The sequence below is a fragment of the Aythya fuligula genome, chromosome 19, assembly GCF_009819795.1.
Source record: "Aythya fuligula isolate bAytFul2 chromosome 19, bAytFul2.pri, whole genome shotgun sequence".
In the NCBI taxonomy this organism is placed as follows: Eukaryota; Metazoa; Chordata; class Aves; order Anseriformes; family Anatidae; genus Aythya; species Aythya fuligula.
In genome coordinates this window covers 3446145-3459377 of record NC_045577.1, presented here as the reverse complement: position 1 = coordinate 3459377, position 13233 = coordinate 3446145, and the positions used below count along the sequence as shown (strand labels likewise).

General features: G+C 38.1%; 1 protein-coding gene across 6 annotated transcripts in view; it reads right to left on the bottom strand.

The window, feature by feature from the left end:
• The window catches only part of SPTAN1 (spectrin alpha, non-erythrocytic 1), a 50158-nt gene that overhangs the window by 23940 nt on the left and 12985 nt on the right, over positions 1 to 13233 (bottom strand). For 4 of the 6 annotated variants that reach the window (XM_032200040.1, XM_032200039.1, XM_032200038.1 and 1 more), the window contains 19 exons: positions 12752 to 12898; positions 11990 to 12123; positions 11193 to 11337; positions 10944 to 11098; positions 10063 to 10198; positions 9411 to 9512; positions 8481 to 8618; positions 7987 to 8097; positions 7475 to 7552; positions 7156 to 7311; positions 6615 to 6819; positions 6302 to 6483; positions 5234 to 5477; positions 4910 to 5032; positions 3908 to 4125; positions 3347 to 3439; positions 2824 to 2958; positions 2184 to 2332; positions 837 to 896 (listed from right to left, as the gene is read on the bottom strand). In XM_032200040.1, the coding sequence (XP_032055931.1) occupies positions 837 to 896; positions 2184 to 2332; positions 2824 to 2958; positions 3347 to 3439; positions 3908 to 4125; positions 4910 to 5032; positions 5234 to 5477; positions 6302 to 6483; positions 6615 to 6819; positions 7156 to 7311; positions 7475 to 7552; positions 7987 to 8097; positions 8481 to 8618; positions 9411 to 9512; positions 10063 to 10198; positions 10944 to 11098; positions 11193 to 11337; positions 11990 to 12123; positions 12752 to 12898 (2711 nt within the window). The remainder of the gene's footprint in view (positions 1 to 836; positions 897 to 2183; positions 2333 to 2823; positions 2959 to 3346; positions 3440 to 3907; positions 4126 to 4909; positions 5033 to 5233; positions 5478 to 6301; positions 6484 to 6614; positions 6820 to 7155; positions 7312 to 7474; positions 7553 to 7986; positions 8098 to 8480; positions 8619 to 9410; positions 9513 to 10062; positions 10199 to 10943; positions 11099 to 11192; positions 11338 to 11989; positions 12124 to 12751; positions 12899 to 13233) is intronic. The other 2 variants (XM_032200043.1, XM_032200042.1) reach the window with 1 other exon arrangement.

Sequence of the window (13233 nt, the reverse complement as noted above, 5' to 3'; positions counted from 1 at the left end):
TGAAGCCTGCCCCAACTATAGATGCTTGCTTCAGCAGACAATTTAAAGCATTAAATACTTTCAAAGGTCATAGAGAACCTGGGGCAAAATTCCATTAGAAACAGACCTTTCCTGTAAGTTACTTTGCAATGCTTCAGAGACTAACAATGGTTTCATTTTTGATCCTCAGCAAGTATGTTCTCTATGAAAAGACAGCCAGGAACAGCCAAGGAACACTACTGCTTTAGAGCTCCCAGCAAATTTCAATAATGTAACGCAAGGTCAGTATTTTTTCCTGGAGACTTGAATTCGAGTTTGAAAAGTAAGCTATATTACAAATAAAAGAGAAAAAAAAATGCATCCTACATAAATAAACTACTGCTTTTTGATGACCTGGCATGAAAGTTACTTTATCTATGTTAACTCCATCCTTCCCAAACTCTAGGGCATTTATGTGTGATGTTATACTTGGTATATAGGTTTTGTGTGTATTTATATAAACAAGCAATTCTACCTGCACCTCAAAAAATGCAATGTATGCATTTTAAAGAAAACAGCCTAGATATCACTAAAACCTCATTTGGTAAGCAAAACCATTAGAATGGAAAATAACACCAACGACCAATTTAGCAGTGCAGACGTGACCAATAAGATAAGCAGCTGGCTGAATGGCTGGCTGTAAAGAGCACATGAAACACATACCATGGACAAACTCATCTACACTAAAATAATTCACATTGCAGAAATTGCTTCCTTCATGTCTCTTTGGAGCAGCTTTCCCAAAGAAAGAAACAAAGGGAGAATGAACAGTGACAGTATGGAGACAGGATGGTTTAGAAAGGGCTAATCCTACTCACAGTTCTTCGACCTGTTTCATACGCAGAGATACACTGCCGACTTCCTTAGTTATGAGAGTCCTGCACAGACAGAGGGAGCACAGCAAATGCATGCAAAAAATTAGTTAGATTAACAAAAATAATGAAAGCAGCAGCTCCATCCATGGCTCGTCTGTGGTAGGAGATGGTTAAGAGTTCACATTTAAATGGAGTAAATTAGATGTCATTCAGAAGCAAACAAAGCAAATCAGACCAGAGTGCAATTCACATGAGGAAACCTCAGCAGTACAGTTGAACTCTCTCTATAAGGACTCCTCGTTTCCTGATCACTGTGCCATTAAAACTGAAAGGTGGTCCCCTCTCTTTGGCTTTAAAATAAGACACCATTGTTTTAGTTCTTAAAAGCTTCAGGCAAACCCATAAGATAGTTACACATCATTAAAATCCTGAACCATCCTCTCTTCTCACTGGTACAGGCTACTTTATTAGTTTGGTGGTTTTTTGTTTTTTAAAACCAAGAGCTAAAGCTAGTAATTATTGTATGTCATTGTAATAACTGGTGACTCAAAACAACTGAGGAGAAAGAAATTCTCATGAAGAGTGACAGCATAACTATGTCACCAGATGGGAGTATGCACAAAACTTACAGCTTCGGCTTCCAAGTGGCTTGATAAGATGAGCCAGTAGCTCACAGCTATCACTCACAGCCCTGCCTTGAACTAATCTACTACTACCATGTGCTTTAGGAAGTCATTACCAAGCCGTCACAGTTTTCTCCATTTGCAATGGCGTGTTCCTCTTTAAATAAATAAATAAACAAATAAAGGAATGGGAGTAGGCTTTCACCCACGTTATGACAACAAATAATGGCACCACGTTTCAGGAAGAAAAGCAAAAAGCTAGCACTAAGATGGCTGCAGCTCCTAAGGAGACATCTGCAGAGGCAGCCCTGTATAGGGAGGGTACTGTACTTTGGTAGCCAAATTTAAGAAAGCTTTTCAAAACAGATCACACATTAAGAAGTGACGACTACAAATACAAGAGCTGCTTAGGACAGATATAACTCACAAACAAGTTTAAGTTGTTAAGTACAACAACAAAAGAAACACATAAAATACTGAAGTCAGACAGCAAATTGAGCTCAAGTGTCATGAATTTTACAGTTAAAAATGGGAAAAGCAACAGGAAAATCTAGAATAAGAATACCATGACTTAGTATGGTGCCCCTAGTAACGGAGCCCCTCTGTTTTGCTCCAATTAATTACACCCTAGCATAAGAGGCAACAACCTAAACTTCGGGTATATGTAAGACAAAGGCCAAGCCAGCAAATACTGGATGGGTGTTGTATCTTATTAGTTAGATCTTACTGGTTGTCAATTTGTTCCTGTCGCAAGGCTATACTGCCCTGCTCTTCCAGGAGATTCTCTCGGGATGCAGACTGGGCAGGATCTAGTTTTTTCACGTAGGCAGCTGGTACAAAGCCCTGACGGTCATTAACTTCAACCTTCCACCAGTCCTGGAATGAAGGAGAAAAAAAAAAGCAACCACTGTGAGGCAAGCACTAAACATAAAGTATGCTGTGTACCTGAAAGGTGGCAAATTAGAGGTTTCTACTAACACAAGAAAACAAGCTTGTTCTTTTTACGGAGGTCATTTCAAACTGTCTCCTGCAGACATCTAGGTCTTACTACCACTTCTCTCCTTGTGTTTGGTAAAAAATTCCACAAAAAAAGGGAAAAGATTTTCTTACAGACACATGACCTATGGCACATGGTGTTTATCTGACTTGGAAAAGCTGGCAGCTATAAATGAGACATGAGAACGAGCCAAAGAGGTATGCTAAAGTGCTGAATGGGAACAGGGACAAAATGTGCAAATGCTTTAACCTTCTCTGAATGCTCTTATTCAAAAATAAGCAAATTAACTAAAAAAAATAAAAACAAAACCATTCACCAAAACACATAGAACAAAGTAAGAGAAGCAGCAAACCAGCAGACAACAGCATACCTTGTTGGTGCTGTTGAGTAAGGTGAGGATATCTCCCTTTTTCATAGTCACCTCCCGAGGACTCTTCTCTTGGTAATCATAGAGTGCCAGAACAAGCTCTTTTCCAGTTTCATCATCAGTGGGAGCAACTTGTTGCTAACAAAGGAGGAGAAGGAAGATGAATAGAGATGTAGAAATTGTTGCATGCTTATGACAATCAATGTAACTGTCCTATAAATTACTTCTGCCTTACTTAAAGCTACTGTAAATGCTTTAAAATTATTCCTGTTGAAATAAAGTAGTAGAGATGGACTTATTTTACATGCTGTCTGGGTTCAAACCTCGAAAACGACCACACTATTCTGTTTTCTTCCAATGTAACATAGTAGTCTGTTACAATTATTAAAAGAGAAAACGAACTTTGTTATGAGAAAACTGGGTACAGCCTGCAATAACTTCTCAAAAGCAACAGCTGTTATTAAGCTTTGTCTTTGCCTTCTGCTGACCCAAGAATTTTAGCAACGTGATTAGCATCTTTCCTTACCCTGCATGACTGGGCCTGTTCCCTTAACGCCTGTATGCTGCTGCCGTAAGCAGAAAGATCAGACATCAAAGCTTCATGTTTCTTCAGAAGAGCCTGAAAGTGAATGATAAAAACAACATGTACACCTAGCCATTTTTACAGATGTTATTCTGCTTAAAACATATACTTTGGCTCCATACACAGGCAATGTGGGTTTTTCATAGCTGCCAGACTTCTGACTCTCATGAGAATAGCTACTTCTATTTATTCACAGGCTAGATAGTCGTCCAAATGCTTCTGATGCTTTTCCTCTACCTTATCTCAGTAACGCTCTTTTGTTCTGACTAAGAGTACTACATATAACTCTGGAAACAGAAGGAAAAATGCCTTTAAACTGCAGTTAATTTCAATGAAATGTCAGTGCAGCATCTAGGATGTGGTGGTTGGCCACGGAATGATAATTGTACAGCAACTTTTATGCAAAAAATGACTTCCAGACTGATAAGAGTCCCTTATTTTCTTTGCCAGTGGACAAACTTCTTGCTCTATTTGTGCACAACTGATTTAAACAACGTCAAATACCTCGGCTGAGTCTTCATCCTTCCCATAGTCTGTGCTGCCTACAATGGGCTCCTTTTCCCTCATCCACGATTCTGCCTCATTAGCATCAGCAAAGTACTGCTGAGCTTGCAGAGAATCCTCTAGATCTTGTCGCCGTTGAGACGCCTTTGCTTTCAGAGAGTCCCATTTTTGGTTTAGCTCATTCAGTTTGGTTTTCACATCCTCGGCAGCAAAATGTCCTATGCAACAAAAAGAGGAGGCTCTGAAGAACTTAGAGACATAAATAATACAGACTAAAAGGTTATTTGTATTTTATGAAAGTCAGAAAACTTAGACCTGTTTAAATTTACATAGCCTATTCTGACTGGAATGAGGAAAGCATAATTCAAGTTGTCTTCTGGCTCAGATTGTAAAACACCGCACCTGTCAATCAAAATGTACTAAGAATATTTGAATCATTTAGAACAACACAAGCCGCACAATAATATTTCTTCTAAATGATGAAACAGAAAAGGACATATCTTTCCAGCTGACAAATATTATTTCAGATGGGTATTCTGCATCCTGGAAACGGAATTTATTTTAGCATTCTGGAGTTAAGAACACCCAGTCAGAAATAAAAACACATGCTTATTTTAAAGCAGAAATGGCTCTTACTGTCTGTGGAAGATCTTCTCTTACATCATGATTACATATTACAGTTACAAGCCTTTAATAGCTTTCAAAAATGAAGACTTCAGTATCATCAGCACAAAGTTCCTAAATGACTTGAATAAGAATATGACTGTGTTCTGTCAAGGGCAGGTGCAGATCTGTGACAATGGTGATAGTTTCCCATCAAGGAATATATTTCTACTTCCAAGTGAAGGAACAACTAGAAGTTCATCCTGCTAGCCGGTACCTCTCTACTTCTCAGATAAAAACAGGCAGTAATTATTAATTGTACAGGGACAGAGAATGCTCTAGCCTACACAAAGACTCCTGGATTTCCTGAAAAATGAAGAATAAAAAAAAGAGACATACCTTCTTCCACCATAGCATTTCCTTTCTGTGTGACGGCTTTAATGCGAGGCTCATGGCCTGCGATTTCTGCCTGCAAAGCCTGGTGCTTCTTTAGCAGATTCTGGACACCAATTAAGTCCTTGCCTGAAAAATGTGAAATTGTTAACCAGTTAATTCAGAGTCATCAGACTGAAAAAAATTCAAGGAAGCTACAACCAGTGCTAGACAACCTTGCAGAGTAAGTACTATCATATGAAGACAGAGCACAATAAAATCTGAGTTACTCACTGACATTGTAGCAGTAATAACATAACGGAATAGTTAAAGACACTTGGATGGACCAACCTCGGTTTGTTGAGGCAGCGATAGGTTCCTTTTCCCTAATCCAGGTCTCTTCATCTTCAATGTCACGGAAAAGCTGCTGAAGGCGAAGAGAATCTGCAAGTTTCTGCTTGCGAGCTACCATAGGATCCTTTAGAGCTTCATATCGAGCTACTAAAGCTTCTTGCTTCTTCTTGATATTGTCAGCATCAAAGTGCCCAGCATCTTGGAACTGGCGTGCCTGGATGGTAATGCCATCTATACGATCCTAAAATTAATTCAGGAATAACGTTATGTCAAGACCTTGATTAAATTTTATCACTTTTTACTGGGTGCAGTGGCTAAGAACATATGAAGAGTATTTTCAGGTCTTAGCTAATAAGTTATACTGTGGTAGAGGAAGAGAACCTCAGCTGCACACTGACAGTGCAAGTGTTTTTTTGTAATAATTCTGTCTCAGATTATACTCAACAGATTATGTAAATGAAATTGTTTTTAATCTGTCAATTTCATAAAATTAAGGCAAAAGATTTTTTGAAATTACATTAGTTTTACAGATGTGCTACTCTAGATGAACCATTTTTCGACTGTTACCAACTCATAATTCCAGTCATGTGGGCTTAGGCTTTGCTGATTTTCTTGCTGTGAATTTAATTCTCCTAAAGATTATTTGCTGTAAAGTTCTATATTTAAAAATGGAACTGTTCTGCCTTCCCTCCCATCTCTTATAGAGCTGGATGACAACAATATAAGTAAGAATAAGCTATTTGCAGACAAGCAAGAATTTGCAAATGGACACTCTAAGGGAGAATTATTACCCAAAGCACAGCACACCTTTTTAAGTTGGTATTCACTGAACAAAACTGTATTTAACATTTTCTAAAAGTGTACTTTTGTCAGTCAGGAAGATACTGTTCTTATTGATGTCAATTTACATTTCAGTTCAAAGTTATTTCTGATAAATAAACAGGGAAGCTCAAGCTACAAAAATTATGAAAATACATATTCTTACTATCATCTGCCAAGGTGTCTGGAATGAATATTTTCAAGTGAACAGAACTCAAGGGCAGTAAGAAAAACTATTCCCCTCACCTGATGGGCAGCAACATCTGCTTCTAGCAGGGCATGTTTCTTCTGAAGATTCTGAACACTAGTAAGATCTTTTCCATAATCATCGGAAGCCAAGTGCCCCTCTACTTCATACAGCCAGAGCTCAATGTCCTCCACATTGCGATTAAACTGCTGCTGTTGATTGGCTTCACGCAGCTTTATACCTGAGTGAGAAAGAGTGATGAGGAAAAGGTGACTTGAGTTTTCCACTTCATTTAACTCACTTCCTCATCTTCTCCCAGCTAAACTCTCTACGAAAAGCATTGTCTGTATTCCTCCTACAAGTAGGTCTTACCTTTGAGTTCAGTGGCTTCTAGAAGTTTCTTCCACAAGCTGATAACTTCATTCATGCGAGCTGCCACTTCATCAGATGCATAGTGATTGACATCAATCAGCTTCTGGCCAGCTTTCTCCAGTGCATCAATACGACTCTGATTAGCTGAAAGCTCTGCTTCAAAAGCCTGATGTTTCTGAACTTTGCCTTGCAAGTTTGATGGATCCTACAGATAAAGAAAGAAAAAATCAATCCAAAATTAGTATCCATAGAACTGAGAAGAATTTTTTAAATTAGAGTACACTTACATACATGCTAAGATGTCACAAGAGGATTTGGTGCCACAAATATACCTTTGAAATCAGAACATTTAAGCTATTGAATAAGCATGATTACAGCACAACGGGACAATCTTCCTTGGGGCCAGGAAGAAATTAGAACTCTTCCTGTTACCATTAATACTGCCTCCTTCAGCAAAATTTGGCTGATACCGTATCATTAGACTGATTACATTACGCTTGGTATCGTCTTAAAATTATTCTGATATCCGTTTTGTTTTTACCTTGTAAGCCTCATCAGTTGCAGTTTTCATTTTTTCATTAACCCAACTCTTTAGCTCATCAGAATCTCTGAAAAACTGTTGTAGATGGAAAGAGTCTGCCAGTTGAGCACGGCGGTACATAGCTCTTTCATGAAGAGCATTTCGGCGGTTCAGCAGCTGAAAATAAAAAAAAAAAGTAATGATTTTCAAATTCTTCAGAGTGCAAGAATGACCACTGTATCTGTTCTTATGGGAGAGCTCCTTTGACTTATCCCATATTGCAGTCATACTGTTTAAAACAATAAAGCAGAACATGATTTAAAGTCTGCAGTCTACTTACAGCATCTCTGCGTGTAGCAACGTCATCCATGGCATAATGGTTATTCTGAATCAATTTAGTAGCAAACTCATCTAATGCCTAGAGAGAAAATAGTTTTCTGTTTATTTCACATAATAAAAATTGTTTGTGCAAGTTTACATAGTAAATTAATTCTCAAAAATTCACAGTAAAACTAACATACAGCCATTAGGAAAGCTATTGTTAAAACCCTTTTTATCTGTACCATCATCTTACATGTAGAAGATGGCAGCTTTTGATAAATCATCATTCATGTTATGGCACAGTATGCAAGCACTGGGTTACTGAGCTCTCTAAGGTAGCAGTTAAGCCATATCCTAACGTTTCCACTATTAATTTTTCCATTTTACAATAGTACATACATCACTCATAACAGTGGATTTCGCAGAGCAAATCCCATTATTCTCTGTCATCCTTCAACAATGTTTCGTATCAACAAATTCACTTGTTCTATTTCTTGCCCCTTTAGTGATCACCTAATGTAAATGTCTTACTGTGATTTTCTCTTCCTGGGCACTTAGGGATTTCTCAAAGTCTTCATGCTTCTTTAGAAGAGCCTCCACACTATCCAGAGAATCACCAAGGTCTTCATTCAGCAGAAAAGCCTAAAGTAAGGAAACAAACACATCATTTGTTTTTGTGTTTCCATCCTCAGCTGCTCTAAAAGACAACCCAGGCATGATCAATGATATTTCCTACCACATGATTGGGAAATGTAGGACGATATCCTGGGACTGTGTTCCCTGAACACATCCAACAGCCAAAGGTTCTGAATAATTCTATTTACCTTCTAATCCAAATGGTATTTTATGAGAGTTAACATAGAAGCTATCTCAGGCCAACTTGTCTCAACTTATAGTTTCAGCATTAGATGGAAAAGGTCACTGCAGCATTTTGGGCAGACACATAAATAACTGCACACAGCATTCTATCCATTATATGTCTGGTGGTAATCACTCCCACTAGGAAATAATAACAATGCACTCACTTCTTGTTTGCTCATCCAGTTGTCAACTTGTTCAGTATCTCTGTAGAAAAGCTGCAAGTCCATGCACTGTTCATACTGTTGTCTGCGAAGCTCCCATAGCTCTAGCAAGGCAGCTCTTTCATCTGAGAGAATGGTCAGCTAAGGGATTGGGAAGAGGGATATATAATATTTTACTTAACAGACTGGGTAATTTCCATCTCAACATAAAATCAAGACGGAACACGAAAAAAACACATGGTTAACATTAGCCTGAAAATAACCTCCTGCAAAAAGAGTCATTCTTCTCTTACTGACATCATCCTCCTCCTCAAACAGGGTGAACCTTTCCTCAGCTTATCAAGCTTAATTAGTGACTACCAACTTCTGACTTCTGTTAGAAACGTCTCAATTTCTATTTCTATTTGCACAGAGATAATTAAAGGACATTCACTCCTTTTTGACTGAGAAGCTATTTGTAAGAGAAGATCATAAGCAAAACATTCCTCCCTCTCAGCCTCCAAAGTCTCTTTGACCCATTCAATTAATGGCTTTTAAACCATCACATTGACCATATTTTAATAAGGTTTCATGAGAGGCCTCATTGGTTTGAAAACCAACATTTAGAAATACTAAATATTTACTGTCATTTTTGGTAGCAAATCCAGACCTAGATAAACAAGTAACTAATTTTTTGTGAGGAAAAACAGTACTATCTATTAGGAATTACTAGCATAAAAGTTCTAATAATTTCTGCTAATAGATCAATGGAAACTGTCAATCTGAGAATGAAAAGAACAGATTACTAAAATGCATGAAAAAAAGCTTTATAACCTAGAGGGACAATACTTTACAGCTTACGATCTTAACCAGAAATGAACTTCTAATTTAAGGAATGCAGAAGAAAAAAGACAGATTCTTCTAGAAGCCCTCGCTCTCAAGGGGTCAACTTACCTTTTCTTTAACTTCATCTGAAGCATAGTGCCCAGCAGCAAGCAAAGCCTGTCCAGACTCATCAGCAGATTTGAAGCTATCTTCATGGGCATCAATTTCTCCCTATGAAATGCAAAGTGAATAAGTTGTTTTTACAAGTTAGCTTAGCATAGTTTCAGAACATGAAAACGACTGTTGAAAATAACAGACACAACAGCCTGGATACCTAAATTATAAATATTAAACTATCTGCAAATACATCACACTGAACGTGAAAGCTAGAATCAAATGTATCACCTTACAATGAAGATAAGGCAAGTATAAATTCATATGTTAAACAGAAACTAAGGGTTGGTTTCAAGCTGCATTCTTTCTTATAGCAATTCCTCCTGACAGAGGATTAACACAGTTGTTAGTCCAACTGATTGCTATCAGGTCTAATTATTTTTGATAAATTACCACCATAAGCATTCTTAAATACTTACTTATTAGTGTATAAACTTGCTATCAAGAACCACAAAGTACAGAATCTTAAATCGGAACAGACAGCAACCCATACTGCATGATCAAAGGCCTTTAGTGATACAACATTAGCAGCTCTGACTCAGAGACTGCGTTAAACACACAAATCAGTCTTTAAGTGTTGCTGACTGGATTTGGCTAACCATTATACCTTATGTTCCTGATGTCTATCTAGAAGGGCTTCTGCTCCAGCCACGTCATTGGCAAGTTCATCAGCATTTATCAGAGCCTTCATCTCAGTTACCCAGCTAGTGAGGTCTCGGAAGTCCGCCAGAAAGCGCTGCAACCTTATAAAAACAACAGAAAAAATGGCTGGGAAACATTCGTAGGCACAGTTTCTCAATCCTTACCCCAAAGATAGGGGTTACAAACATAAAAGCTGTTCCTCAGGTTGAAAGCAGACAAGACAATACCAAAATGCAATTAGAACATTAAATAAATAAGCTCTCAACCTAATAAAAGAGTCTTTTAAAGTCAGGAAAATGCTAAGTTTAAAAACAAGTGGGATACCTTTTGATAGTTCTCCAAGATATGTTTTGCATATAACTTATATATAACTTATATTAAAAGGAAAATGAATACTCTTATATGTATGCCTGTACGCTGAAGACAACAGATACCAAGACAGTTCTCAGAGTGTCTTAAGATAGCCCAGGGGACTGCTTCTGTCACAATCACGTGTGTGTGTGTGTGTGTGTGGTAGACTGACAGAAAATTTCAACTGCACGTACCTCAGCCTCAGAACAAACAAACAAATTCTCAGATTCCTTTCAGCATGTCTTTACAATTACTGCCTTTGGCATATGCTTAACACTCATCAGAAAAAGTGATCAGTTTCTGATTCTCTTTTAAATTTGCTGTCAAATGATTTGACTACTGTATATTGTTCAGTGAACAAGACTATTTCTGAAAATATATACCATAATCATCCCCAAATTTTGTAGTCTCCCTTTCTTCCCCTCCAACAGTACTATTATCAAATTTGAAGAAGGGAAAGCAAAAAAGGCTGTTTTGGCAAGACAGTATTCCTACCTGTAGGAGTCATTAAGGCGAGCATGCCTCTCTGCTGCCAGAGTTCGGATCTGTTCCCAGTTGGCAATGAGTTCCTCCCGTTTCACTTGAATTTGAGAAGCGTTTATTGGGTGAGACTGCTGCAAACGGTCAGCTTCTGCACAAAGGGCCTTAACCTAAACCCAGTGACAAACAGTGAGTAAGCTTCTAGCCTTTTACAAGCAGGTTACATAGTTTAAATCGTAGGTAAAATGCATCTCTTATGGGTACCTTATCTTCCAAAGCTGCAAGATCTCTTTCCAGGCCTTCATGCTTACGCAGCAAAGCCTGTACACTGGCCAAGTCTCTGCCAAAATCATCTGAAGCCATCAACTGCCCTTTCTCCTTAATCCAGCTGATAGTTTCATCCACATCCCTTCAAAAGAAAGCACAAGCTGAAAGCAGTCTACCTTTTACGGAAAAGGTAGGATGTTTTCACTTATCACAGGCATACTGGCAATTCAAATCCATATATAAACACTGAAGCCAAATGCAATTTAAAAAAATGAATATATATATATGTATACATATAATTTTTAATCTCAAAAAGCCTTCAAGTGTATTTGCAGGCCATTCTTCAGATGCTTTCATGAGATGCAAACAAGGAATTATAGCACCACTGGTCCATTTTCCACTTTGGACCCTTCTCCAATTTAATTAAGGCAAACTTCAAAAAATAACATAAAGAGCAGATGAGAACAATTGGACTGACAGCTAGCCAACTACTGAAAAAATAGCCTCTTGTGGCTCATATAAGATGGAACTGGGGGAAGAAGCTCTCAGAGTAAAACGGTGAGAAAACTGCCATGAGCAAGAATGAACAGAACTGCCAGGTAGTGAAAACCTAAATCAGAAGGACTGTTCTAAGGGAATTCTAGAACAAGGTCCTCATTCAAAGAATCACGAGGAAGAATAAAACAAAAACAGACAACGGTAGCACTTCTCACATTACTGGTTGTAGCTGAATGAATCATTAGACATCCACATGAATATAAAATCAACTTCAGCAGACCCAGCCAGGATCATACCTGTTGAAGCGCTGAACTTCAGCTGCCCCAAAAAGTTTTCCTTGCCTCTGAAGGGCAAGCCCCTTAAGACGCTGCCAGCTCGCATTTACTTCATCCTGTTTGGACTTTATAAGTTCCTCCTCAGGGTGCTGTTCCTAGTAAACAAAGGAAAAACGCTATTTCCGTGTATTCCAGGGCTTTATATCCATTGACAAAACCTCAAAACACCACTGTTTTCCAAGAAATCAATTTACAATTACTGTAGTTTCCACATGAGCTCTCGGTTCAATAGTTTTCCTAAAGCACCACTGTGTAAACATTCAATATTCTTGCAATAGTCTAAGTTTCCCTATGAACTAATTAGACAACAGGAAGAGGGCTGTAAACAATATCTATTTTTTACTGGATTTTTTTCCAGTACTGTGCAGTCTCCACCGTTGCTCAAGCTCCAGATGACATAGTAGAAGAGAAGATATGGAAAACTTGGTTGTCCAAGGGAAACACCTTTAAACTCAAATATTACAATTTGTCTTACAAATCACTACTCTCCACATTTTCATCAACCTTCTCAGTGGAGGCAGTTACTCAAACTGAACAGCAAAAAACACATGAATTGGATGATAGCCCCTGAAGGTTAAAATAGCCATGTCTCCAACACATACACAGTAAAATTATAAATGTCTCCTACCAAACTGGCAGGGGAGGGAAGGAAGTTGCAGACAAAAGCTTGCTGCGTTATGCCAGACTTGCCAGGAGAGATTTTCAACACACATGAATGTTTACCTGGATAAGTTTGCCAGCAAACTGGTTCACTTCGTTTACTCTTTCCTCATGAGCTGCGAGGTCTGTCTGGAACTCTTCAAACTTCTTTTGCAAAACCTCAACATGCTCTAAGTCCTGGCCAAGCTCTTCTGAGGTCACTATTGCTTCCTAGCATGAAGGAAAAAAAAAAAAAAAAAAAAAAAAAAAGCATATTTCAGTATAACTTATGAGAAATCACAACCAGAGATCAGTAAGCAAATTGTGCTAATTTTGGAATAGGCCAAGGAGAGTTACAATCACTGTGTTTAAAATCATATGTAAAAATACCTTCCTTCAAAATATAAATACCTCCCACCCCACACCTTTACTTTAGAACATCCTGGATTGTTATGGGTCCATTTTTAAGTCATTAAAAATATAACAAATCCCATTATCATAGGTTCTCTGTTCTGTGTGTGATGATCATGACTACAGCAACACAGTTACTGAAACAAAATACGCAT